At 43.4% G+C, this 25,114-nt stretch overlaps 1 protein-coding gene across 1 annotated transcript in view; it reads left to right on the top strand.

Moving 5' to 3' along the window:
- The window catches only part of LOC132897896 (pre-mRNA splicing regulator USH1G-like), a 44,318-nt gene that overhangs the window by 10,207 nt on the left and 8,997 nt on the right, over positions 1 to 25,114 (top strand). Inside the window, exons 2-3 of the mRNA XM_060939157.1 lie at positions 22,802 to 23,228; positions 23,720 to 24,247. Of these exons, the coding sequence (XP_060795140.1) occupies positions 22,802 to 23,228; positions 23,720 to 24,247 (955 nt within the window). The remainder of the gene's footprint in view (positions 1 to 22,801; positions 23,229 to 23,719; positions 24,248 to 25,114) is intronic.

Raw genomic sequence — 25,114 nt, 5'->3', positions numbered from 1 at the left:
ACTTCTGAGAGCCGCTGCCACTCCAAGATGCTCTTTTTATACCCAGTCATGTTAATGACCTATTGCCAATTGACCTAATGAGTTGCAATTTGGTCCTCCAGCTGTTCCTTTTTTGTCCCTTTAACTTTTCCAGCCTCTTATTGCCCCTGTCCCAACTTTTTTGAGATGTGTTGCTGTCATGAAATTTCAAATGAGCCAATATTTGGCATGAAATTTCAAAATGTCTCACTTTCGACATTTGATATGTTGTCTATGTTCTATTGTGAATACAATATCAGTTTTTGAGATTTGTAAATTATTGCATTCCGTTTTTATTTACAATTTGTACTTTGTCCCAACTTTTTTGGAATCGGGGTTGTAGTCCTCTATATAGAATTCCCTAGATAGTGAGCAGGGAGTAGTGAATGAGTGAGTGATTCTGGACACAGGGCAGGACTCGGACTCGAATCCAACTTGTGCCCTAATTTTAAGGACTTGTGACTCAACTTGGACTTGAGCGCTGATGATTCAGACTTGGACTCGGACATTAACTGCATTCAGACTCGCAAACTGGAAACGAGGATTTGGATTTTTTCTTTATTTTTTGTAACATGCCATAATAATTTGGCATAAGATATTTATATCTACATTAATTTTGTACTAATTTCATATCGGGCGCGCTCTGTACAGCGCGCGCGTGCCAAGCGGACTCTCACAGATGCCGTAAACAACTTGCACATGCACAAGATATAAAAACTGTGAAAACACACTTACTTTGCGAAGTATTGAGTTGCATTGCTGACACGTTACCAAGCCTTATTTCCCTGTTTGGTTTCCTGATCCCTGATTTCCTGTTTCTCGTCTTTGATCCTGCCGAGTCTACGATAGCCTGTTTGTGCTTCATTTGACCTATCGCCTGTTTCACCGTTTTACAATTTTGCCTGCCGTTCTGGATTGTTTACCATCTTCACTTGTATTAATAAACACACCTTCTGCACTCACATCCGTCTCCCAACCGTCTCTGACAGAATACTTCACACTCCCTGATAAAGAGAAGCACATTCACCTGTTCATACACCATGTTCAGGAACAAACTAATGTTAATGATGCTGAAACAGACACCGTCACATGGTGCGGGTGGAGTCTTGTTCTCAGACTTGACTCGGATCGATAGTGGACTTGACTCGGACTCAACTTGAAATTTTCTTTAATGACTCGAACTTGAACACTGGGGACTCGAGACTGGACTCGGACTCGAGATTTAGTGACTCGACTACAGCACTGACTCCAACCATTTAAATGACCCACACAGTGGCATGATATCATTGATGTAACACGCGAATGAGCAACAGAAAACTCATCACGCAAATGTCACCAGAATATATAATACGAAATTAGAAACGTTGGCAAGACTTCGCGAAGAGTAATTGAAAATAGTGTTTTTATAGCATGTGAGGAAATCACATGAATCTGGAGCACTCAGTAAACAGGAAGTGGGTTAGTGATCTGGAGTGGTGAACATGTTGCTCGACTTGTAATGACCAGATCGTTATGATAGACAGCTGACTGATGAGCTTCACGAGACCGAAGAAAGAATGACCCATTGTGTTATGATTATTTCACTGAGAGACTCGTCTCTAACTAAATGCGATCAGAACAATCCAAACTAACACTGTGAAGAACATTAAGCCATAAGATGAACGTTAATGTTGATCGTGTTTACGGGATTATCAGAAATACAGTCAGACACAGAACTTCAGCTTCTGCTGGTTAACTCGCTTTAATCACTTCTTCTGCTCTAAAATAGGCTCTTTTGATTAGTCACAAGTTACCTCCATCCGCACTGACCCCGCCCCAGTTCTGATCCGTCTGTGAAGTGGTTACAAGCAAACAAATCAGTTTTGCAACGAGTCTACTGTGTTTGCAGAAGTCGAGACAGGTGGATTCAAAGCTGTGAATCATGTTAAAGAGGTTTTCGTGCCAGAAGTGTTTTCATGTTCATACGTTTCAGCCTTTTTGTTTGTGACTTCAAGTGTAAAATAGCGCACTGAGAATCTCATTATCTCTAGCCGCTTTATCCTGTTCTACAGGGTCGCAGGCGAGCTGGATCCTATCCCAGCTGACTACGGGCGAAAGGCGGGGTTCACCCTGGACAAGTCACCAGGTCATCACAGGGCTGACACATAGACACAGACAACCATTCACACTCACATTCACACCTACGCTCAATTTAGAGTCACCAGTTAACCTAACCTGCATGTCTTTGGACTGTGGGGGAAACCGGAGCACCCGGAGGAAACCCACGCGGACACGGGGAGAACATGCAAACTCCGCACAGAAAGGCCCTCGCTGGCCCCGGGGCTCGAACCCAGGACCTTCTTGCTGTGAGGCGACAGCGCTAACCACTACACCACCGTGCTGCCCAGCACTGAGAATATTTTCTGTAAATAAAGCCTGCGAGTTCTCACGTGGAAAATACAAGTACACATTTAATGCTCCAGATTCTCAGTTTTCCAACGTAATTAGCTCGACGTATTTCAGTCGCTTTCGTTGTCGTAAACCACTCTGAACTGCTTGTGTATGACGTAAAGCTTTATAAACTGGATTTGTTTTGTAAACTCTAGAGCAGATGTGTTCCTCAGGATTATCTGAACAGTTAACGATTCCTGCTTTCTATAATATAATCTTTACACCTGGAACCTTTTTTCTAAAGATTTCAGGGTCCTGTCTCAAACATTTGAGATGCTGGAGTTAATATTTTATTTTAAATGTCCGACTTCGCTGTCTGGATGTTTATTGGATGTTTCCACGGCTCGTTATTCAGGTTAGAACAGTAGAAGGTCATTAGGTCATAAAACTCTGGAGTCTTATCTCTGCTGAAAGTTAATGAAAGAGAGAGAGAGAGAGACAGAGAGAGAGAGAGAGAGAGAGAGGCGTGGTTTATTAATATTTTATGAATTTAATCCATGTTATGAATGTTGTGGAGTGTGTTATGTGTAAGTAACAAACCACTGTGTGTGCTGCTGTTATAGAGAATTAATCAACCCTTCTGACCAATCAGAACCCAGAATTCAACAGCACTGTGATATGAGGGAGACATACGTGTGTGCGCGTGTAAAGGTCATGGTAAATAAAGTAGAAACCCTTCCAGTGACAGTTTTATGATCCAGGCTCTGTGATGCTCTTCACCCAGTATTTATTAAGCTCTCAGTCCATCTTTGAAGAAAGGTCAAAGTTCATCATGGTGTAGGCTTCTCACCTCACTCATTCTCCGGGGGATAGTTTAATGATATTTAGACAGATATTTATATCTGTGAGGGGCAAAAGTATGTGAACCTTTGCTTTCAGTATCTGGTGTGACCCCCTTGTGCAGCAATAACTGCAACTAAACGTTTGCGGTAACCGTTGATCAGTCCTGCACACCGGCTTGGAGGAATTTTAGCCCGTTCCTCTGTACAGAACAGCTTCAACTCTGGGATGTTGGTGGGTTTCCTCACATGAACTGCTCGCTTCAGGTCCTTCCACAACATTTCAATTGGATTAAGGTCAGGACTTTGACTTGGCCATTCCAAAACATTAACTTTATTCTTCTTTAACCATTCTTTGGTAGAACGACTTGTGTGCTTAAGGTCGTTGTCTTGCTGCATGAACCACCTTCTCTTGAGATTCAGTTCATGGACAGATGTCCTGACATTTTCCTTTAGAATTCGCTGGTATAATTCAGAATTCATTGTTCCATCAATGGCGGCAAGCCGTCCTGGCCCAGATGCAGCAAAACAGACCCGAACCATGATACTACCACCACCATGTTTCCCAGATGGGATAAGGTTCTTATGCTGGAATGCAGTGTTTTCCTTTCTCCAAACATAATGCTTCTCTTTTAAACCAAAAAGTTCTATTTTGGTCTCATCCATCCACAAAACATTTTTCCAATAGACTTCTGGCTTGTCCACGTGATCTTTAGCAAACTGCAGACGAGCAGCAGTGTTCTTTTTGGAGAGCAGTGGCTTTCTCCTTGCAACCCTGCCATGCACACCATTGTTGTTCAGTGTTCTCCTGATGGTGGACTCATGAACATGAACATTAGCCAATGTGAGAGAGGCCTTCAGTTGCTTAGAAGTTACCCTGGGGTCCTTTGTGACCTCGCTGACTATTGCACGCCTTGCTCTTGGAGTGATCTTTGTTGGTCGACCACTCCTGGGGAGGGTAACAATGGTCTTGAATTTCCTCCATTTGTCCACAATCTGTCTGACTGTGGATTGGTGGAGTCCAAACTCTTTAGAGATGGTTTTGTAACCTTTTCCAGCCTGATGAGCATCAACAACGCTTTTTCTGAGGTCCTCAGAAATCTCCTTTGTTCGTGCCATGATACACTTCCACAAACATGTGTTGTGAAGATCAGACTTTGATAGATCCCTGTTCTTTAAATAAAACAGGGTGCCCACTCACACCTGATTGTCATCCCATTGATTGAAAACACCTGACTCTAATTTCACCTTCAAATTAACTGCTAATCCTAGAGGTTCACATACTTTTGCCACTCACAGATATGTAATATTGGATCATTTTCCTCAATAAATAAATGAGCAAGTATAATATTTTTGTCTCATTTGTTTAACTGGGTTCTCTTTATCTACTTTTAGGCCTTGTGTGAAAATCTGATGATGTTTTAGGTCATATTTATGCAGAAATATAGAAAATTCTAAAGGGTTCACAAACTTTCAAGCACCACTGTAGAGGAGTATAATTTCACAGAGGAGCTTATTCTGGTCTATAGTCTGTAACTGTAATGTGAGTGTATATGGGTGTGTCTCATCTCAGACGGCTGGAGTGTGTACGTTTCCCTCTCACCAATACCTAAATATCTGATTAGGGTTTTATAAACATCAGAAGATGTTACAGTGAGAAACTGCAAATATCTTGAGAAATATTTGGGAATGTTGCAGCTCATTTCCATTTGATTGTATTGTGACAGTAAATATTCTGTAATGATGTAAAATCATGCAAAGGAAATACCTGGTTTGGGTACATTTTTATTTTAAAAAAAAAGGGTCACTTTTTTCTCCTTTTTGTCTGTAAGAGTGATGCTGCATTAGATATCAGTGTTCCTTGATGTAAACATGTTGTTCTTTCATGCTGAAATGATTATGAGGGACTGATAAAGTGTTTCTCTGTTGGAGTTTGCTGCGCACTCGCTATTATCTTGTCCATGGAGGGATTCGAGTTACACTCGCAGTGGAATCAGATACGAAAATGATGTCTGTGCTCAGTTCTAATTAAGATTTATTCATTTTTATAATTTTATTTTATTGATGGCTTGATTAGGGGAGAGTGGGGTCGGTTGTAAAATGATCACTTGCCCCAATCCGCTACAAGCTCCAGCTCTGACCATGCTCAGTAGTTTGAGTTTCAGTTGATTGAGATACTGTTTAGTCCCTTATGGGGTTAATCTTCCAGGGTTCCTAAACATAAATAATACATACAGTACACAAAACAGACATATACAGACTGTAACGCAGCCCAACCAGGAGTTCACATAACTAACAGTTTTTCTTTTATTGTTCAGGTGCCAGGCATCTGTCAAATTGAAGTCCAGTTGACACTATGCTACAGCTTTTCATCATCTCATTATCTGTAGCCGCTTTATCCTGTTGTACAGGGTCGCAGGCAAGCTGGAGCCTATCCCAGCTGACTACGGGCGAAAGGCGGGGTTCACCCTGGACAAGTCGCCAGGTCATCACAGGGCTGACACATAGACACAGACAACCATTCACACTGACATTCACACCTACGCTCAATTTAGAGTCACCAGTTAACCTAACCTGCATGTCTTTGGACTGTGGGGGAAACCGGAGCACCCGGAGGAAACCCACGCGGACACGGGGAGAACATGCAAACTCCACACAGAAAGGCCCTCGCCGGCCACGGGGCTCGAACCCGGACCTTCTTGCTGTGAGGCGACAGCGCTAACCTCACTAGCGATGATGACTGCTTCATTCGGATGCGCAGAAATGCAGATGGGCTGCGAGGCCCGCACCAGAAAGCACAAGACTTATTCTCCTCTCCTAATGAAGCACCTTGTACAGTAAGGTAAGATAAATGATGTCGTGCTCCCATTGTGTTCTCTCTGGACCTCCAGACCTGATGCAAGTAGTGTCCCAAAGTGCCACAGACCTGATGGGTATGGAAGTCGCCCCGCAGTGACAACTGACTTGCCGAGTGATGCCATCCGTTGGTCATTTGAGTGGCTCTTACACATGCCATCTGGTGGTGTGCCATTGACCCTGTTGGGTTCATCTGCCACACTGCACCAAAAAGCGCCCTGCTGCCAGCACCTTATTGGTGATGTACTATGTAACCCATAGCTGGAACCCAGGCAGGTGCTACCACTCCGGGTCAGAGCCGACCTGGGAGCAATGGTGATTAAAGGATAACTCCACTTTCCCCAATACTCAAGTCCTCCTGGACCTGAGACTCCCCACCAGTTGCAGTTTAAAGTCAGACCCAGGACTAGGATGAGGCAGTAACTGTAGAAACGAAAAAGTATAATGATGTAATAGCAGAATCAAAAATCAAATTAGGCCCAGTAGGCTGACATAAGCCGAAGACATTAACCTGACTGCAACACGCTCAACACGCACACAAAAAAAATTAGCAAGCCAATATCAAAGGCCGACTGGACAGAGTGTAATTCTAAACGTAACAAAGATCCAAAAAAATAAAAATATTAAGAGCTCTCAGTCCTCATAAACACCAACGTCTTTTGTCAACTCTTTACCTGAAACCAAATCTGATTACACTGAAGCTCTGACAACGTCGGCGACGGCGTCGCATGAACTTAAACACTGAATTAAGTAAATCAGACAAATGAAACAATAAAGTAATGCACGAAACATCAAAGGACAAAATAATTGGAGATGAATAAACATAAAAAATAATCAGACTGTCTGTGGGTAAGGAGAGAGTGAGTTAAAGAGGTTGGAATTGTTTATAGAGAGAGCCGTGATATTGTGGGATTGTTTGCCAGCGTAGAAAAGTGGAGGGCACGGGGAAATAAACTAAGTTAGGATAATCAGCAAACAACAAGTCATCCAGCCTCAGGGAAATCAAAAAGAATTCTTTTCAAACCGTGTCTGGGGAGTCTTGAATTCATCCAATATCCACTGATCAAACAAAGGAAGAACCAGTTCAACAGGCCAGTCAGTGACTCCCATGTAGCTGAGTTACTGTCAGCCGTTTCTCCCAGGGTTTAAATCCAAGAAACCAGAGAAAGTGTCTGAATAACACGACCACGAAGCAAACTTTGACTCCTTTTGTTCCTACAGTTGTGGTCAGAAGTTTACATACAGTGACATGAATGTCATCTTGGATCTGAATGTCATGGCAATATTTGGGCTTTCAGTAATTTCTTTGAACTGTTCTTTTTCTGTGGCAGAATGATTGTACAGCGTACAGCTTTAATAAAAAAAAAACACTAGAATTTGGTGCACAAGTTTTAATTTTCCTTAGGTTTTCTGAAATCAACACAGGGTCAAAATTATACATACAGGGTCAAATATTTACATACACTCACTTAGATTATTAATTCCGAGGTGCTGAAACTTCCAAAATGTCTCTTATCTTGCCAAAGCCAAGGTCTCTTAACTTCCTGTTAGTGATGATGATTGACTACAGCTGGTAGCGTCTCTGTGCCTTCATAAAAAGGATTTGTTTACAGCATTCATTGGATTGGCCAACACACAGTAAAATGGGAAAGTCCAAAGAGCTCAGTGCAGATCTGAGAAAGAGGATCACAGATATACACAACTCCAGAATGTCTCTTGGAGCCATTTCTAAACAACTGCAAATTCCAAGATCAGTTCAAACAATTGTATCCAAGTTATTGTGAGGTGTAGTCACTTTGCCAAGTCACTTTGCTTCAAGAAAACCCAAACTGTCACCTTCAGCTGAAAGGAAATTGGTTTGGATGGTCAAGAACAACCTGGGAACCACCATGGCACAGCCCTGCCATGAACTGGAAGCTGATGGATCACAGTTCAGATCACCATGGGCTAAGAGGCTGCTATCCAAGAAATAAACCCCTGCTCCAAAATTGACACCTTCAAGCTTAACTAAAGTTTGAAGCTGACCACACAGGCAAAGAAAAAGCGTTCTGGAGGAAAGCTGTATGGTCAGATGAGACAAAGATTGAGTTGTTTGGCCACAATGACCACCATGTACAGAGAGGCACTGTAGCAGCTGGTGGTGGTGGTAGGATCATCATTCTCTGGGGCGGTTTTGCTGCCAGTGGAACTGGTTCATTGCACAAAGTGGATGGAATAATGAAGAAGGAGGACGACCTCAGAATTCTTCAGCATAAACCATCAGAAACTTGAACACGACTTGGGACTTGGGAGTTACAACAGGAGAATGAACCCAAACGCGCATCAGAGCTGGTTGTGGAGGATAAAGCAGGCTAACATTAAGCTTAAAACAAGTCCTGACTTCAACCCAATTGAAAATATACTGTATGCACTGTGCTTATAAGTCGAGTCCATGCCAAAAAAAAAAATTAATTGAACTCTATTAATTCTACCATGAAGAGTTGTGAAATATCCAACCAGAATTCTGCCAGAAGCTTGTTCATGGTAAACAAAAATGTTTGGTTAAGGTGAATCTTGCGAAGAGACATTTTACCCAAATATTAGGTGTGCTGTATGTATATTTTTGACCCTGTATGTATAATTTTGACCCTGTGTTAATTTCAGAAAACCCAAAGAAAATTAAAACTTGTGCACCAAATTCTAGTGTTTTTTTTTTTTTTATTAAAGCTGTGTGCTGTAAAATCATTCTGCCACAGAAAAAGAACAGTTCAAAGAAATTACTGAAAGCCCAAATATTGCCCTGACATTCAGATCCAAGATGGCATTCAATTCATTGTATGTAAACTTCTGACCACAACTGTATTTTATTTTCTTAATTTACCGCTGTACTGTACTCCACCATCGGCACAAACGCTCCACCTGAACAATGCGTTCCTCCATTCCAGAGGCCGTCACTGATCAATAAGGAAAGATCCTCAGTAAAACGTCAGGTCATGAACCACTCCCCTGTTAAAGCAAAACAGCAGCAATAAAGATTTTTTTTTGTTTTAAACAAGATAGAATTGCTGGGTTGCAATCATATAATGTTTTGGCATGCGGTCTCACTTCCAGTTATCAGCTGGAGGGCAAACGTTCTGATATGGCGGCCGTGGAGGCAAAACACGGATGCGAGCTGTCAGATTATTACAAGACCTTAGAACCCAATATTCAAGAGAGGTATCAGCAAAAAATATCAAAATGTGAAAATATAGATCCCTAAACACTCAAGAAGAAAGAATTTCCCTACGATTTTAAAGCTTTACCGGCCGTAACAGATGTAGATGTTTCAAACTACTACTGTAGGTCACCAGGCGTCGTTCTGCACACGCAAGCAGTTCAAGAACTGCAAGAGCATGGAGGCTCAAGACTTTTCACCAGTGGCTGGGTCCATGATCTGGGTGTAAAAGTGTTAGAAGGAAATCTACGACTGATATTTGCCAGCGCTGTTTTAAAGCCTTGTTCAGCGCAACTCATCGTGCTTGTCCCTGAAGTCGTGCGTAAACGATGTTTGTTTGGCGTCCTGGTTTTTTTTCATGTTAGAAAGTGAGCACATGCATCGAGGGTGAAAACACGCTTGAAACTTTTCAAAAAGCTCCAAAAACTGAAGTTTATGCCAAAAGTGTTCAAGAAAATCAAAGCACACGAGGAAAATCTGATCCACATCTGTTTAAAGACACCTCTAAAAGGGGCTTGAAGTTCATACAAACCTTTAACGAAGTGATCAAACGCGAGCGTGATCCGATTGAGCTCCACTCGAAGAAAGAGGTTCAAGAGCCATTTCTCTCGGCGGGATTTCGTAAGTTCTCTCACTTTCGCGCCTTCATGACTCACTTCTTTAGGTACCCTGAAGAAACTTTTCTCTATTTCTCTGTTTGAGCGCTTCGAGCAGCCAAACACACAGCAGCAAAGTGGCATTTAGTTTGCGAATTGCAGTGACGCCTCTCTGAGGCCAAGTTTACATTAGACCGTATCTGTCTCGTTTTCTTCGCGGATGCACTGTCCGTTTACATTAAACCGCCTGGAAACGCCGGGAAACGGGAATCCGCCAGGGTCCACGTATTCAATCCAGATCGTGTCAGCTCCGGTGCTGTGTAAACATTGAGAATACGCGGATACGCTGTGCTGAGCTCTAGCTGGCGTCGTCATTGGACAACGTCACTGTGACATCCACCTTCCTGATTCGCTGGCGTTGGTCATGTGACGCGACTGCTGAAAAACGGCGCGAACTTCCGCCTTGTATCACCTTTCATTAAAGAGTATAAAAGTATGAAGATACTGCAAATACTGATGCAAATACTGCCCATTGTGTAGTTATGATTGTCTTTAGGCTTGCCATCCTTCCACTTGCAAGTGGTAAGTGACGTGCATGCCCGACATGCACCGAGATCACACACACAGCGGCTCAGTCCCGAATCACTGCTCGTGCACTTCACTCGCGTGCTCTGTGAGCTGCGCAGGGCCGGAGTGCGCACCCTCCAGAGGGCACTCGCTGTTCAGGGCGGAGTGATTTGGAGCGCAGGATGCCTGCGGAGCCGAGCGTATCCGTGTATTGGCGTTGCTGTGTGCACACTAATCGTTTTAAAAACGTTAATCTGATGATCCGCTGATACGGTCTAATGTAAACCCCACTTGAGTGTCTTGTTGTGTAATCAGCTGTCTGCCCTCCATGTGCAGGACTCCGTGACAGAGGAAACCGGACATGACGTCATACGCAACCCGGTAATAAATTGAATGACTGTGGAAGTTTACAAGAAATACAAGGAATTTGTAGCGTTCTGCTACAAGACACAGAAATTTACATTATATCAATTATAAAGGTATCTGAGGACGCAAACGTTTAAAGCATCTCATATTACACTGGGGAACAATTTGAAAAAAAAATTTCTGTTGAGTTAGATTTTTATGCTGATTAAAACTAAAATTGGCATGCTGATTCCAAAACTGCAGTCTGTTTTTTTCTAGCACGTCAAGTTTTTTCTCCACAGCTTACCCTCCAGATAAGCAAAATTCCACTGATTAGCTGTAGTAAGACTATAATGTGAAGGTTATGGAAGAACGTTATCAGGGTAGATGGGATGTACATATGATGGCTGACTATTGTTGGAGCATCAAACGCGATAGTCCTCAAGTTGAACCCTCCAGAAAGAGCTATAAACGTAAATTTTTACCTTAACTACTTGCACACAATTATAATTACAGTAGCCATATCCAGGGCCGCTGACAGCTTTGGCTGGGCCCGGGACAAAATGCTCTGAATGGGCCCCCCCTGGGCCAACCCACACACACACCCACCTCTCTTATCCCAGTCTCTACTCACTCCAACCCTTAGGTGGGGTTTACATTAGACCGTATCAGCGGATCATCAGATTAACGTTTTTAAAACGATTAGTGTGCACACAGCAACACCAATACACGATTCGTGTGCACACAGCAACACCAATACACGGATACGCTCGGCTCCGCAGGCATCCTGCGCTCCAAATCACTCCGCCCTGAACAGCGAGTGCCCTCTGGAGGGTGCGCACTCCGGCCCTGCGCAGCTCACAGAGCGCGCGAGTGAAGTGCACGAGCAGTGATTCGGGACTGAGCCGCTGTGTGTGTGATCCCAGCGCATATCACTTACCACTTGCAAGTGGAAGGATGGACAATCTACTACTACACAATGGGCAGTATTTGCATCAGTATTTGCAGTATTTTCATACTTTTATACTCTTTAATGAAAGGTGATACAAGGCGGAAGTCCGCGCCGTTTTTCAGCAGTCGCGTCACATGACCAACGCCAGCGAATCAGGAAGGTGGATGTCACAGTGACGTTGTCCAATGAGACGCCAGCTAGAGCTCAGCACAGCGTATCCGCGTATTCTGAATGTTTACACAGCACCGGAGCTGACACGATCTGGATTGAATACGTGGACGCTGGCGGATTCCCGTTTCCCGGTGTTTCCAGGCGGTTTAATGTAAACAGACAGTGCATCCGCGAAGAAAACGAGACAGATATGGTCTAATGTAAACATAGCCTTAGTCTGCAACTATTCAGGTGCGAAATGCAATGCGCCGGACTTTTGTTGTGGCAAAGTCGTCAATAAGGTCATTGAAGTCCAGCTTTTTCGCAAGTTCGTGCTCTATAGACAGCATTGCCAGCCCATTGAGCCTCTCCTGTGACATGTTTGAGCGCAGGTAGTTTTTTATAAGCTTCATTTTACTAAAGGCCCGCTCACCTCCAGCCACAGTCACAGTCAGATATATAAAACACAATGTTATTAAGCCGTTGTGGTTATGAAATGATTCAATGCCCTGTGCGTTTGATATGGTGTTCAGTGTGACTTGCTCTCCCCTCGTTTGTAACATGAATTGCGTGCGGCGCGTGCCTTGGTTGGGGTTACTTTACGGGGCTGGAAAAAGTTGGCTGTGTCTTACCTGGCTCAGCTGCCCCACTGCCTTTGCTAGTACCTGCTGCATCATCCCAATCTTTTTTAAAATATTTATGCAGTGAGCCCCTGAGTCTCTTGGTTCCTTCCTCTCTTTTTCTCTTTTCTTTTCTTTTCTTTTCTTTTCTTTTCTGTGCTCCTGACTTGTGCATGTTGGCAAATGGCACGCACGCTGATTGTCGAAGCGCTATGATCGAACGATGTCGTTTTTTTCCCCTTAATCAAAAAGTCAGACCAAACCATTTTTGCATTAGGGGTGGTAGGGGGTTCTTGACGCCTTTTTCAAAGACAATAAAGGCAAAAGATCTAGAAATCATTAATTGAATGCAAATATAGCACATTTCTCCCCCAAATCAACACATTTTGAAATGAAATAAAATAATCGCAACTTCATGAGAGCCCAGTTCAGGGCCCTCCCCATTCCTGGGCCCGGGACAACATACCCGTTTGTCCCCCCCTGTCGGCGGGCCTGGCCATATCCTTTGTAAAAACATAATAGTGTTAAATAAACATTGCAGTCATGCCTGTTTCTTTCATATTTCATTGTATGTCAATATTTGTAAATTTTTATAAAACAAGCACATATCTGTTAAGTACAGTATGTTTCATATTTTTTAAGAAAATGGGGATCCTATAGTTCAAAAACTTGACGTGATAGAGAAAAACTGAGATCAGTTTTGGATTCCGCACCCAAAAATTAGTTAAAAACAGCTGTCAGACCAAACTCAACAAAAATTGTGTTCCCCAGTGTAATCAATGCTCAGTCGCGCCCTCTGGACAACAACTTCATCACCACTCTGAAATCCGGTGAACGTTTTGAATGATGTGTTCATTTTGCTGTTAGGATGATTGATAATTGACGATGGCATGTCAGATATTTAACAAAACAGAAACGAGATTCAGCGTGAACAATTTTGAAAAAAGTCGCAGCACAAGCTCCTAAAATTACGGTCTGTTTGATTTAATTTTATATATTGTTAACATGAACATGGTTATGAACAGATACCAGCCAAATGTACAGTGACTACTATATGTCAAAAAACAAAACAAAACTGAAGCCTCGGAATATTTCACTTTAAATTTTTTGTTTGTTTTAAGCAGAGGTGGAAAGAGTACTAAAATATTATACTCAAGTACAAGTACTGTTACTCTGATGAAATTTTACTTAAGTACAAGTAAAGTTACCAGACAAAAAATCTACTCAAGTAAAAGTAAAAAGTAGATCATTTAAAATGTACTTTGAGTAAAAGTAAAACGTTGCTTTTAACAATGGGTGTTTTCTGCCTCCATTGTGTTGTGCAAAAATGAAAAAGAAGAGGAAACAAGGATATATGTACATCTCAACCCAGATGTTTTATTTAAAGGAAGTGTATCAAATTGAATGCTTAGGATAATGCTGCATTAAAACTGAGACAAACAAAAAAGGTCAATACAATACCATGGCCAAGCCATAGATTTTTTATGAGATTTAACTTTTGTGTGATTTCACATACAATGGAATTTAAGACACTTAAGTGTGTGAGTGAAATATCAGTTGGGCTTAGTGTCACCATGTGGATGACAAATGAACTGCTTAAATATATACTGATTTTTATTTATTCACCTATTTGCAAAAAAATGGTAGGGATATGTGTCTTACTAACACTCACACAAAGATTGGCACAGTGCCATGGCCATGCCCAAAAGGAGGTGACAATTCAACCACTACTTGATCTCACATACAATGAAATGAACTGGCAGTGTACCACAAATAGACATCTTCCTCATACCTTTAAGAACACAAAATAAAATCAAACAAAATCCTAACAGAAATGTATCTTCTCTTATTCTCTAAACTTCCTATTCAGTTTCAGCAGCAGTTGGTTTTCAAAGTTAGTAGAGTTCATCCTTGCTCGCTTGGGAGTAAACAGCAGGCCAGCACAACTGAAAAGCCGCTCACAGGCAGCTGACGCAGGCAGGCCAGTGTTGAGTTTGAGAGCAAGTTTTTTGATGTGTGGAAACGAGTTGAGTAGATCCATCTTGTTTGAAACACAGGCAAGATACCCATCCAGTTCCCCTGTACCTTGTGACCTTCTTGTCTTCATTGATGCGAAGAAGTCTTCCTCATCGGATGAGTTTTGCCCGACTTGCTCTGCCACCTCTGCCATCCGGTCAAGGTGTTGTCTCACATAGGTCAGGCCTGTTGAAAGCCAAACACACAGCATATGCAAGTATTGAGTCTTTCTGACAAGCTTTGATTAATTAAGCAACAGGAGTTCATACAAATGCATAAATTACAATAACTACAACAGCTTGTGTAGAAAGAAACATATTCTTACATTAGTGACTCTGTGTGGAGTAAAATCATTGTGGACAGAACCACTACAATTCCACTTTTATGCAACTAACCCTTATGTTTACAAGATGCAGGGTTCAAAAGTCTTGGCCAGAAATATTGATTGTTTTCTTTTAGAGACCTCTGAAATTAGGATTTTGCCAAGGTCCTGTTTATACTTCATTTCAAATAAAAAACCTTTTTGTAAATTCCTTTAGTTCCGTCTGATTTTTGTTAGTGCAGATTTCCATATTATAACCATTTATCTCTTTTGTGTGGATGTTTTCAGTTAGCTGCAATATTAATATTAAGATGTAGCAGCAGGCAGCCTCCAAGTGTCTGAAAGGCCCTGGACCTTTCACGGAAATTAGAATATCCACAAATTGTGTAGAAACGCATGTTATTACGGCATAACGTCAAAAGATGAAATCATACCTGCTTCAATGATATCTGCCCTCTCAGTCCAGTTGGTCTTGAATTTCGGGAGGAGGATGGCAGCAGCAATCAGCTCAGGATCCTCCATCATCTGACCAAATCGTTTTGAGACACCATCCTGAATGGCTCTGATGAGTGGCAGACATGTCTTGGCGGAGGTTTGCAGACTGCTGAGCTTTGCTTGTAGTTGGAAGATCACTGGCAGGAGCCACCCCATGTGCGTGTTGGTTTCAGACTGCAGGATGTTCAAAGCCTTTACCAAAGGAGTCATCACGTCTCGGTACTCTCTCAGGAAAGCAATTTCTGCAGGACTCAACCTGTATGAAAATCAGGGCAAATGAATACAATGTACTTTGTTAATTGAAAAACAAATCAATAAGATAGCCTCAGCACTTTCTTTAAAATTACATTATATCACATTACATTTAGCAGATGCTTTTATCCAAAGCTACTTACAAAGAGGACATAATAACATACAATACGTATAGAAGTACAGAGTATAATGGCCAAGCAGAGTAGTGCATTTAAGTGCTTAGCAGGGAGCAGGGTTTAGTACATATAAGCATAGTGTATCAGAAGTTAGTGCTTAAAATGTGCATTAAAAATGGGAATTTAAAAACTCACATTTTCACTCTGAACTCCTCGCAGACATTTCTGATTGCCTCCTCCCCCTTGACGTCTATGATTCGCAGAATCCGCTCTATGGCCATGTAAGTAGAGTTCCAGCGAGTTTGATTTGGTCGAATGAGCTGAAGCTGGGCGGCACGGTGGTGTAGTGGTTAGCGCTGTCGCCTCACAGCAAGAAGGTCCTGGGTTCGAGCCCCAGGGCCGGCGAGGGCCTTTCTGTGCGGAGTTTGCATGTTCTCCCCGTGTCCGTGTGGGTTTCCTCCGGGTGCTCCGGTTTCCCCCACAGTCCAAAGACATGCAGGTTAGGTTAACTGGTGACTCTAAATTGAGCGTAGGTGTGAATGTGAGTGTGAATGGTTGTCTGTGTCTATGTGTCTGCCCTGTGATGACCTGGCGACTTGTCCAGGGTGTACCCCGCCTTTCACCCGTAGTCAGCTGGGATAGGCTCCAGCTTGCCTGCGACCCTGTAGAAGGATAAAGCGGCTAGAGATAATGATAATAATGAGCTGAAGCTGGCACTGATCTTGCACAATTTCTGCTGCCACGTATGACCGGCCTGATTTGTTCCACATACCTTGGCATTTCGCAAAGGATGAACGTGACAATCTTTTGTACGTCATTCTTTTCCTCTGCCATTGTTGCGTCTGTTGTGGCAATGAGGTTTAACAGATGGCATGCACACCTTTGATGTGGAGGAAGTTGGAACTCAAGGCTGTTGTCTTCTTCCAGAATGGTGAATGTGTCCACCAGGTAGTTGGCATCGGGTTCTTCAGATGAATCATGGTCGGATTCTGACTCCTCAGGATCCTGGCTGTGTTCACCAAAGACAGAGAAAGCTTTAATGAAGTTTGATCCACTGTCAGTTGTTGTTCTAACCACTTTGCCCCTAATTTTGTACTGGCAATGAATGTCATCAATTGCGGCTGCCAAGACATCGAAGGTGTGGGAACCTTTCAACTTCTTACAAGTAAGTGCAGCAGACTGCCTCTCCAAAGTTTCCTCATCTATCCAATGAACTGTGATGCCTAAGAAACTTTGTTGGTGTGCTGTCCAACAATCAGTTGTGGTGCCAACATAGCTGACCTTACTGAGATGTGACATCAAATTCTTCTTCATCTGATTGGCAGCTTCTTCTATTTTGGTCCGAAGAGTAGGTCTTGAAATGACGTTGCATTGAGGATTCAGCGTGATTATGAGCTCTTTGAAAGCTGGTTGTTCAACCACAGAGAATGGATGAAGACCATCACAAATGAAGCTAATCACTAGCTTGTCAACTTTCGTCTGCTTGCACCAGCTGCCATCATGTCAACTAGTTTAGCTTGTTTGGTTGGGGTTTTTGGAGGTTCCAGGGTTCGCTTCCGTGTTGCCACGCAGTCACTAAAGGCCTGCAACTTCAATGGATGTCTCCTCTGAAAACATACATAAATATACAAATATACAAATATTTTATTAGTATGTGAATCACTACCTTCATTAAATGCTCAGCATTTAAAATATTTATTATATTCATAGTCTAGATATATTTTCTACACAATACATTTTGTGCTTTACACATCAGAATGCAAAAGTTGGTCACAAAAACATATTAAGTACAATAATTAACCTGTAAACAAGAGGAACTGTGAAATGATCAATGATAAGAAATGTATCATACAATGCGTCTTGGTTTACACATCTAATAATGATCTAATAAAAGAACAGATACAACTTAAGCAGTTGTAATGTGTTAATTCGTTCTGAGGATGCTAATGTAGCAGATTTATGGCCCTTTTCCACTACCCTTTTTCAGCTCACTTCAGCTCGCTTCAGCTCACTTCAGCCCGACACGGCTCGCGTTTCGACTACCAAAAACCGGCACGACTCAGCTCGCTTCAGCCCTGCTTAGCCCCTAAAACTCGCACCGTTTTGGAGTGGGGCTGAAGCGAGCCAAAGCGAGCCGAGTGAGGCTGGGGGCGTGAGCAGACACTCCCCTGTGCACTGATTGGTGAGGAGGAGTGTCCTCACATGCCCACACATGCCCCGCGAGCACGCTGGGATCTGTAAACACCGCAAACCCGGAAGAAGAATAATTACGAATTACGAGAATTTCTGAAGCCTTATGCGCCTCGCCTCATCTATACGCTCTTGCCAGTGTCTGTCCGCGTTGTCAGTGACAACAAGCCACAGCACCAAGACCAGCAACACTAACGACTCCATGTCCTCCATGTTTATTGTTTACTATCCGGGTCGTGAGACTACCGCTTAAAAGATCACTGATGTCACTGTTTGCGCTGCTTAATGACATCACCTGACGTCCACCCACTTTCGCTAACTCCACCCAATGTGTCCACCCACTTCCAGCCAGCACGGTTCAGCGCGGTTGTAGTCGAAATGCAACTCCAACAGCCCCGCTCAGCTCGACTCAGCACGGCACGGCTCAGCCCGACTCAGCCGCGTTTGTAGTGGAAAAGCGGCATTAGGGCTTCCACTCTGGCAAAAGTGGAGTAAAAAAAAAAAACATGTAAACAGAGAAAAACGGAGACAGGTTTTCTCCTTCCATCGACACTGTCGCGAACAGCATATGCGGATTCACCGATAGTGTGTGAATAAAGTTAGGCTTTCCATTCCTTCTCACTAACAGTGTATGGATCTACATTCCCAATGAAACGTACCTTCTCAGCATAACGCTCCCGTGCCTGCTTATCCAAACTTTCACAGTAGTGCTCCATCACTTCAGATGTCTAAATTCTTAAAAAATCCAAGCTTCTAAGCCCTCTAACGCAGAAACAAATCGGTGAATGTGTACTCTATGATGTGTACTCTATGCGCGCTCTGGAGCGAGTGACTTCCAAGATGGCCGCGCAGACCGCATGGTTACTATTTTTAGCATCATCTCGGAGCCCTCTATTCTAGAAAACGGAGGGAAGAAAGTGTCCGTTCATCAAAATACCATACTCTATCATGAATTACAATGTTCTCAGACGCAGGACAATAGGTTGAGACGGTTAGGGTTAACACGGATGCCAAGTAACTAGTTTGCAAGTTTGCATTTCTCAACTGCTAGCAAGGAAAGCCCTTACTACAGCAGGATAACTTACAAGGCATTGTCTTTTGTGGCACCGGTTCATCTGTACTAGCTAGCTACAATGAGAGCAATGAGTGTGCTATGCTTCAATTCAAATCTGTGGCCAAGCGCAACACAGCCTCGAATATGACCCACTACACACAGTCATGTCGTTTACATCGCCCTGACCACACACAAAGCATTGTACACGAAATATGAAAGTGAAATGTTGCGCCGAAATCTCGTAGCTTGCCTGTGTGCACTGTGTGTTATTGAACAAATGAAAAGGATTAATAAACCATGCTAGGGATAACGAAAGGTTGGTTTCAGCACCGAAAACCGTTGCAACCGTTTCAATTCAAACATTATTTGTTTTGCTTAGTATTCCTTTCTGGCCTGTTGGATGTAGAATGGTAGGAGGACTGATCACGTCAGGTTGGCGAGCTAACTTGCTTGCATGATTAGCCAACCAAATAACAGACTAGTTACCGTTATGTTACAGTACCAACAGGTTGCTACTTCAACATTAGCAATGCCATCCACTATTTTTGGAATATAACCAGCCTATTGTCGGTTTTACTATGAAAAGGAAACATTATGATGCCAATGACAATACTTACCTCAACATGCTTGCGCAGATTAGACGTTGAATTTTTGTATGCCGCAATGGTTGTATTCTTGGGCACACATAATCTGCATTGCATAATTAAACTATCACCCCTTTTTGCTACGAAGCTGAAATGATCGCATATGTAGGGCCAGGGGTGCACTTCATTACTGGAAGAAATTTCTGCACGGTCGTCCACCACAGGTGCCTCGGTCTCCGCCATGTCCGCCATCGTCTGTGTGAGACTCGCGCGCACGACAACTGTCCTTCCCATGATGCATTTCCCCTTCTCCGTTTTAGCCTTTTTTTAAATTTTTTATTTATTTATTTTTTTAACTCAGTAACGGTTGTGATGTAAAATGTACCGAAGTGCACTACTTAAAAGAAAACATACTTAAGTAAAAGTAAAAGTACACTCTTTAAAAATTACTTGAAAAAGTATAAGTACACAAAAAAAGCTACTCAAGTACAGTAACGCGAGTAATGTAATTCGTTACTTTCTACCTCTGGGTTTAAGTGACAACTGACCCCACTCTCCCCTACTCAGGTCTGTGGTTTCCTTCTGTTCAAAGAAGAGAAACAGACAGCACACAAACCCAACGAGTCCGAAACATTCCATCCTGCAAGGGAAGCAAAGAGCTTTTTAAATACATCACATCACTACACGTTTCTTTGGTGTGTGAATTTAATGCAGCGTGGTTTGTTTTCACCGTGACCACGAGGCCCTAAAGCAGATATTCAGAATTCATTTGAGCTTTTTAAATATTTCATATTTATAATTCCATTTGCCTGTGAAGCATTTTAGCAAAAAAAAAAAAAAAACTAAATTAATTTTTATTATGTATTTATCTTTTTGGTGTGCAAATCTCTGAAAGGCCTTGTGAATGTGTCTGACCTTTATATCTGTAAACTCAGGGGTCCCTCAAGGATGTTTTTAATATTGAATCCATTCTAGTTTTCAAAGATTTAGTCTTTCAGTCTGAAAGTGTCCAGATGCAGATTTCTGTCGAGCTGCTCTGTGACGACGGCTTGGGCATTTTAACATCACTTTGTGGTTCTGCTGTAGTTTGGTTGTTGATGGAGTGTGAAGTGTAACCAGAGACACGTCCTTTCCAGTACGGGATTTGACTTGCAAAGCTCAGGAGCGACACGATGAACAAAACTAATCCACTAAGTAAACATCGCTCTCTCACACAGCCAGCGTGTAAACACCAGGGCTTTATTAAACCTCTGTGTCTCCACTGGTTTAAAAAGCAGTGATGTTTTCCTGATGATGTGAGCCTTATCTGATTGCACATATGCCTCTAACTCATATTATTTAATCATTTTATTGATAATTTAATTTACAAAACAAATACACTGCAACTCCGCTATAACAAACTCCTTGGGCGTCGTCTAAAAAGTTCGTTATACTGAAATGGAGCCACTTGTCGCACTAAACACTCATTATATGCAAAATTTTCAGCACATTAAAATTCCTGATCATGAATTTCTCTGGGCCGGCACGGTGGTGTAGTGGTTAGCGCTGTCGCCTCACAGCAAGAAGGTCCGGGTTCGAGCCCCGTGGCCGGCGAGGGCCTTTCTGTGTGGAGTTTGCATGTTCTCCCCGTGTCCGCGTGGGTTTCCTCCGGGTGCTCCGGTTTCCCCCACAGTCCAAAGACATGCAGGTTAGGTTAACTGGTGACTCTAAATTGAGCGTAGGTGTGAATGTGAGTGTGAATGGTTGTCTGTGTCTATGTGTCAGCCCTGTGATGACCTGGCGACTTGTCCAGGGTGTACCCCGCCTTTCACCCGTAGTCAGCTGGGATAGGCTCCAGCTCGCCTGCGACCCTGTAGAACAGGATAAAGCAGCTACAGATAATGAGATCAGATGAGATGAATTTCTCTTTCCGAGTCACTATCGCAGTTCACTGACTGAGTTGAAGGATCACGGAGGCAATGCTTGATTTTGTCATCTGTTATAGAAATGACGGAGGTGACTGGTATATCGTTGTCAATGTCCACACACTGACTCGCTCTGTTTTCTATATCTTCACCATTCACTTCATTCATGTGTTCAAATCACCGATGATGTCATTTTACATTGTGTCAAGGGGCTGGGCTGGGTGGGGCAGGGTGGGATGGGGCTGGGTGGGGCAGGGTGGGATGGGGCTGGGTGGGCTGGGTGGGGCAGGGTGGGGCTGAGCGGGGGGTATAAAAACACCACCGGTACACTTTAACTAGGTGTTAAGTTTAGCGGTATCAGCAGTCATTTCGTCCTTTTATTGATCCTTTGATCAGCGTTCTCGATAAGGATTAGTGAGTGATCGACACCTCAGTGAGGCTTATTAAGCCTTTGTTTTATGGCGTTAACACGTATTGTTAACTCGACTGCGGATTTGATTACTGATTGTTTGTCTCTGGGGGAAGAGGAGCGTATGGCTCAGTGTGTGTGTAAGCAGGGGAATGATAGATGTAATTACAGGAAGAGTATTTATTTACAAACAGGCAGGCAAACAGGACAAAAACGTAAGACAATCATTTGCAAGGTCGTGAAACGGGCAACGGTCACGTGAGGCACAAACAGAATGGCAGAGGCAAAGATGAAAGGCAGGGTCCAAATACACAAAACAAAGTCAAAACTAGAAAGGCAACACACAGATATAAGGCTTGGTAATGTGAGACACTCGGTACAGCGCGTATACTTCACCAAGTCTGTGTGTTTAGAGAGGGTTTATAAGAGCACGCTGTGATTGCACTCTAATCTGGAACAGGTGCAGGGTAGTTAGTCCTAATGGTGCTGTGTATGGATGTGACACAGTGATGTTTTATTTGAAGACTCTGACTCTGTCATTAAAGGTGGTGAACACAAATTTAGTTTGTTATTATGGCATTGATGGAAAAACCTTCATCCTTTGAATCTCTCACTGTAGCTGTGTCTCCTGCTCTCTTGAGCTAAATATCATAAATCTGTTCATGGGGAAGCCATGGCCTAATGGTAAGAGAAGCAGCTCTGGGACCAAATGGTTGCTGGTTCAATTCCCTGGACCAGCAGGACTGGCTGAAGTGCCCTTGAGCAAGGCACCAAACCCCCAACTGCTCTGGCAAAAGTGGTGGTGTACCTTGTGTCTGATTAGCCAAAGAAAAGCCAATGATGTGATTATCAGTTCAGGTGGTGCCTGACTGAAGCAAAAAAAAAAAGTTATTTGTTGAAATATGAAACATCAGATAAATGTCTTGTTTCCATTTCTCGTCTCCATGTCTCAGGGGCGAGCCAGATAAGTGTGACATGTGGGGAAACACTGCTCTTCACCTGGCCGCTGCCCACGGACACCTTGACTGCCTTTCCTTCCTCGTGTCATTCGGTGCCAACGTGTGGTGTTTGGACAACGATTACCACACGCCGCTGGACACGGCTGCTGTGCGAGGACACATGGACGCTGTGCGGTACCTGGACTCTGTTGCCGCCAAGCAGAGCGCCCTCAACCCCAAGCTGGTGAGGAAACTGAAGGACCAAGCGTTCCATAACGCAGAGCAGCACGTTAAACACTGCGCAGAACTGCAGCACAAAAACCAGCGGTGCATGGAGAAAAAGGTGCTGAGCGAGACCGTGGATTCGGGCACATCCGCAAGGTTCTCCATGAACTACGGACATAAATTCAACACTGTTAACTCCAGCGTCAACTACACACAGGTATACACACACAGTCCTCACTCACCTCCTGTTCCTCAGGGGCGTGTTTAACCTCTGATACCGTGAAGGAGAAATGTGTTTGTGTTTCTGTAACATTTCTGGAAGGAGTCTCCAGTGTCAGCACTTTGTAACAGTCTAAACAGTAACAAGCTGTGTGGTTTTTTTCGCTTATTAACTTAAAGAGAGAGAATAAAGCGAGGCTGGTGAGGGAAAGACTATTTATTGCTGCTATAACGTAAGCGAGAACAGGAACTAACTCATTTCACTGACCTTAAATGTAACTATAGATGAGGAATAAATCACTTCAGGCCATGCTGTTATGGGAAAATAATCACCTCCTGGGTGGTTACAGTATCTCCACTTCCTTCCTGTCATCACATTTTGCTGTAGCAGTAACACACTGTACAGGTTATTGATGTGTAGAAGGTGAATGATTGCAGACTCAACGTTCTCTTTATGCTACTGTCGAGCTTCTGATTTAACCCCTGCAGAACACCCTGAACTCCACGGCCAGAGGGAGGACAAACATCCCGAAGTGTCTGAAGAAGAAAAAGAAGAAGAAGCAGACTGAAGACACTTTTAAGATCTCTGAAGATGGAAGGAAAAGTGTACGCTCCCTTTCTGGGCTTCAGCTGGGGAACGACGTGATGGTCCTGAAGCAGGAGACGTACGCACACCCTTGCCACCGACTCCACGTTCACAACATGTTCCCTCAAAACACCAATGATGATGATGATGATGATGTAGCCTTGGTTTCACATGCAGTGAGTGATCCGGGTTTGTACAGTGACCCGGGACAGGACTCTCTGTTCTCCAGGCCTGGTCTCGGGACGTTTGTTTTCCGGCGGAATTACAATAAGGATGGAGTTCAGGAAGTTGATCCAGAAGGTGTAGTAGGTGAGGAGTCAATGTGGAGAGAACAGAGGATTCACTTTAGAGAGTGTGTACGTCTCCGACCTCCCAGCCTGGATCAGGACACCATCAGCGGTTCTGCTAGTCTTCAGAACCGACAATCAAAGGTACAAAAACACACAAATCTACAGCAGAGAAAGGAGTGGTGTGAAAACATCAGTGTATCTGCTGAAACATCTTTTCTTTATCTCATCTCATCTCATTATCTGTAGCCGCTTTATCCTGTTCTACAGGGTCGCAGGCGAGCTGGAGCCTATCCCAGCTAACTACGGGCGAAAGGCGGGGTTCACCCTGGACAAGTCGCCAGGTCATCACAGGGCTGACACATAGACACAGACAACCATTCACATTCACATTCACACCTACGCTCAATTTAGAGTCACCAGTTAACCTAACCTGCATGTCTTTGGACTGTGGGGGAAACCGGAGCACCCGGAGGAAACCCACGCGGACACGGGGAGAACATGCAAACTCCGCACAGAAAGGCCCTCGCCGGCCACGGGGCTCGAACCCGGACCTTCTTGCTGTGAGGCGACAGCGCTAACCACTACACCACCGTGCCGCCCCACACAGGTACATTTCATTTTAAAATCCTTTTCTTATCCATTTCTTATCTGCTATGACTTTCTCACTTGCAGCAAGCCGATGGTTTCGATTGTAGTTTGTCTTTTGTAGCCGTGTAGTGACCTCTATTGCTTTCACTTGTAGGCGTGGCCACTTTTTTTGTTGTTCTGATGAGAAAGTTATATACACTCACCGGCCACTTTATTAGGAACACCTTCACATCCACTGATGCAGGTCCCTAATGAGCCGATCCCTCGACATCAAATCCCGCAGATACAAATCAAGAGCTTCAGTTAATGTTCACGATGTTCAAACATCAGAATGGGAAAAATTGTGATCTCAATTTTTGTGTGACTTTCTTTCTTTCACTGTGGTATGGGTGTTGGTTTGAGCCAGATGTGCATGAGGTT

Source organism: Neoarius graeffei, chromosome 14 (assembly GCF_027579695.1).
Source record: "Neoarius graeffei isolate fNeoGra1 chromosome 14, fNeoGra1.pri, whole genome shotgun sequence".
NCBI classification, from domain to species: domain Eukaryota; kingdom Metazoa; phylum Chordata; class Actinopteri; order Siluriformes; family Ariidae; genus Neoarius; species Neoarius graeffei.
The sequence above is the reverse complement of the archived record's forward strand: the minus strand, read 5'-3'. Positions and strand labels throughout refer to the sequence as shown.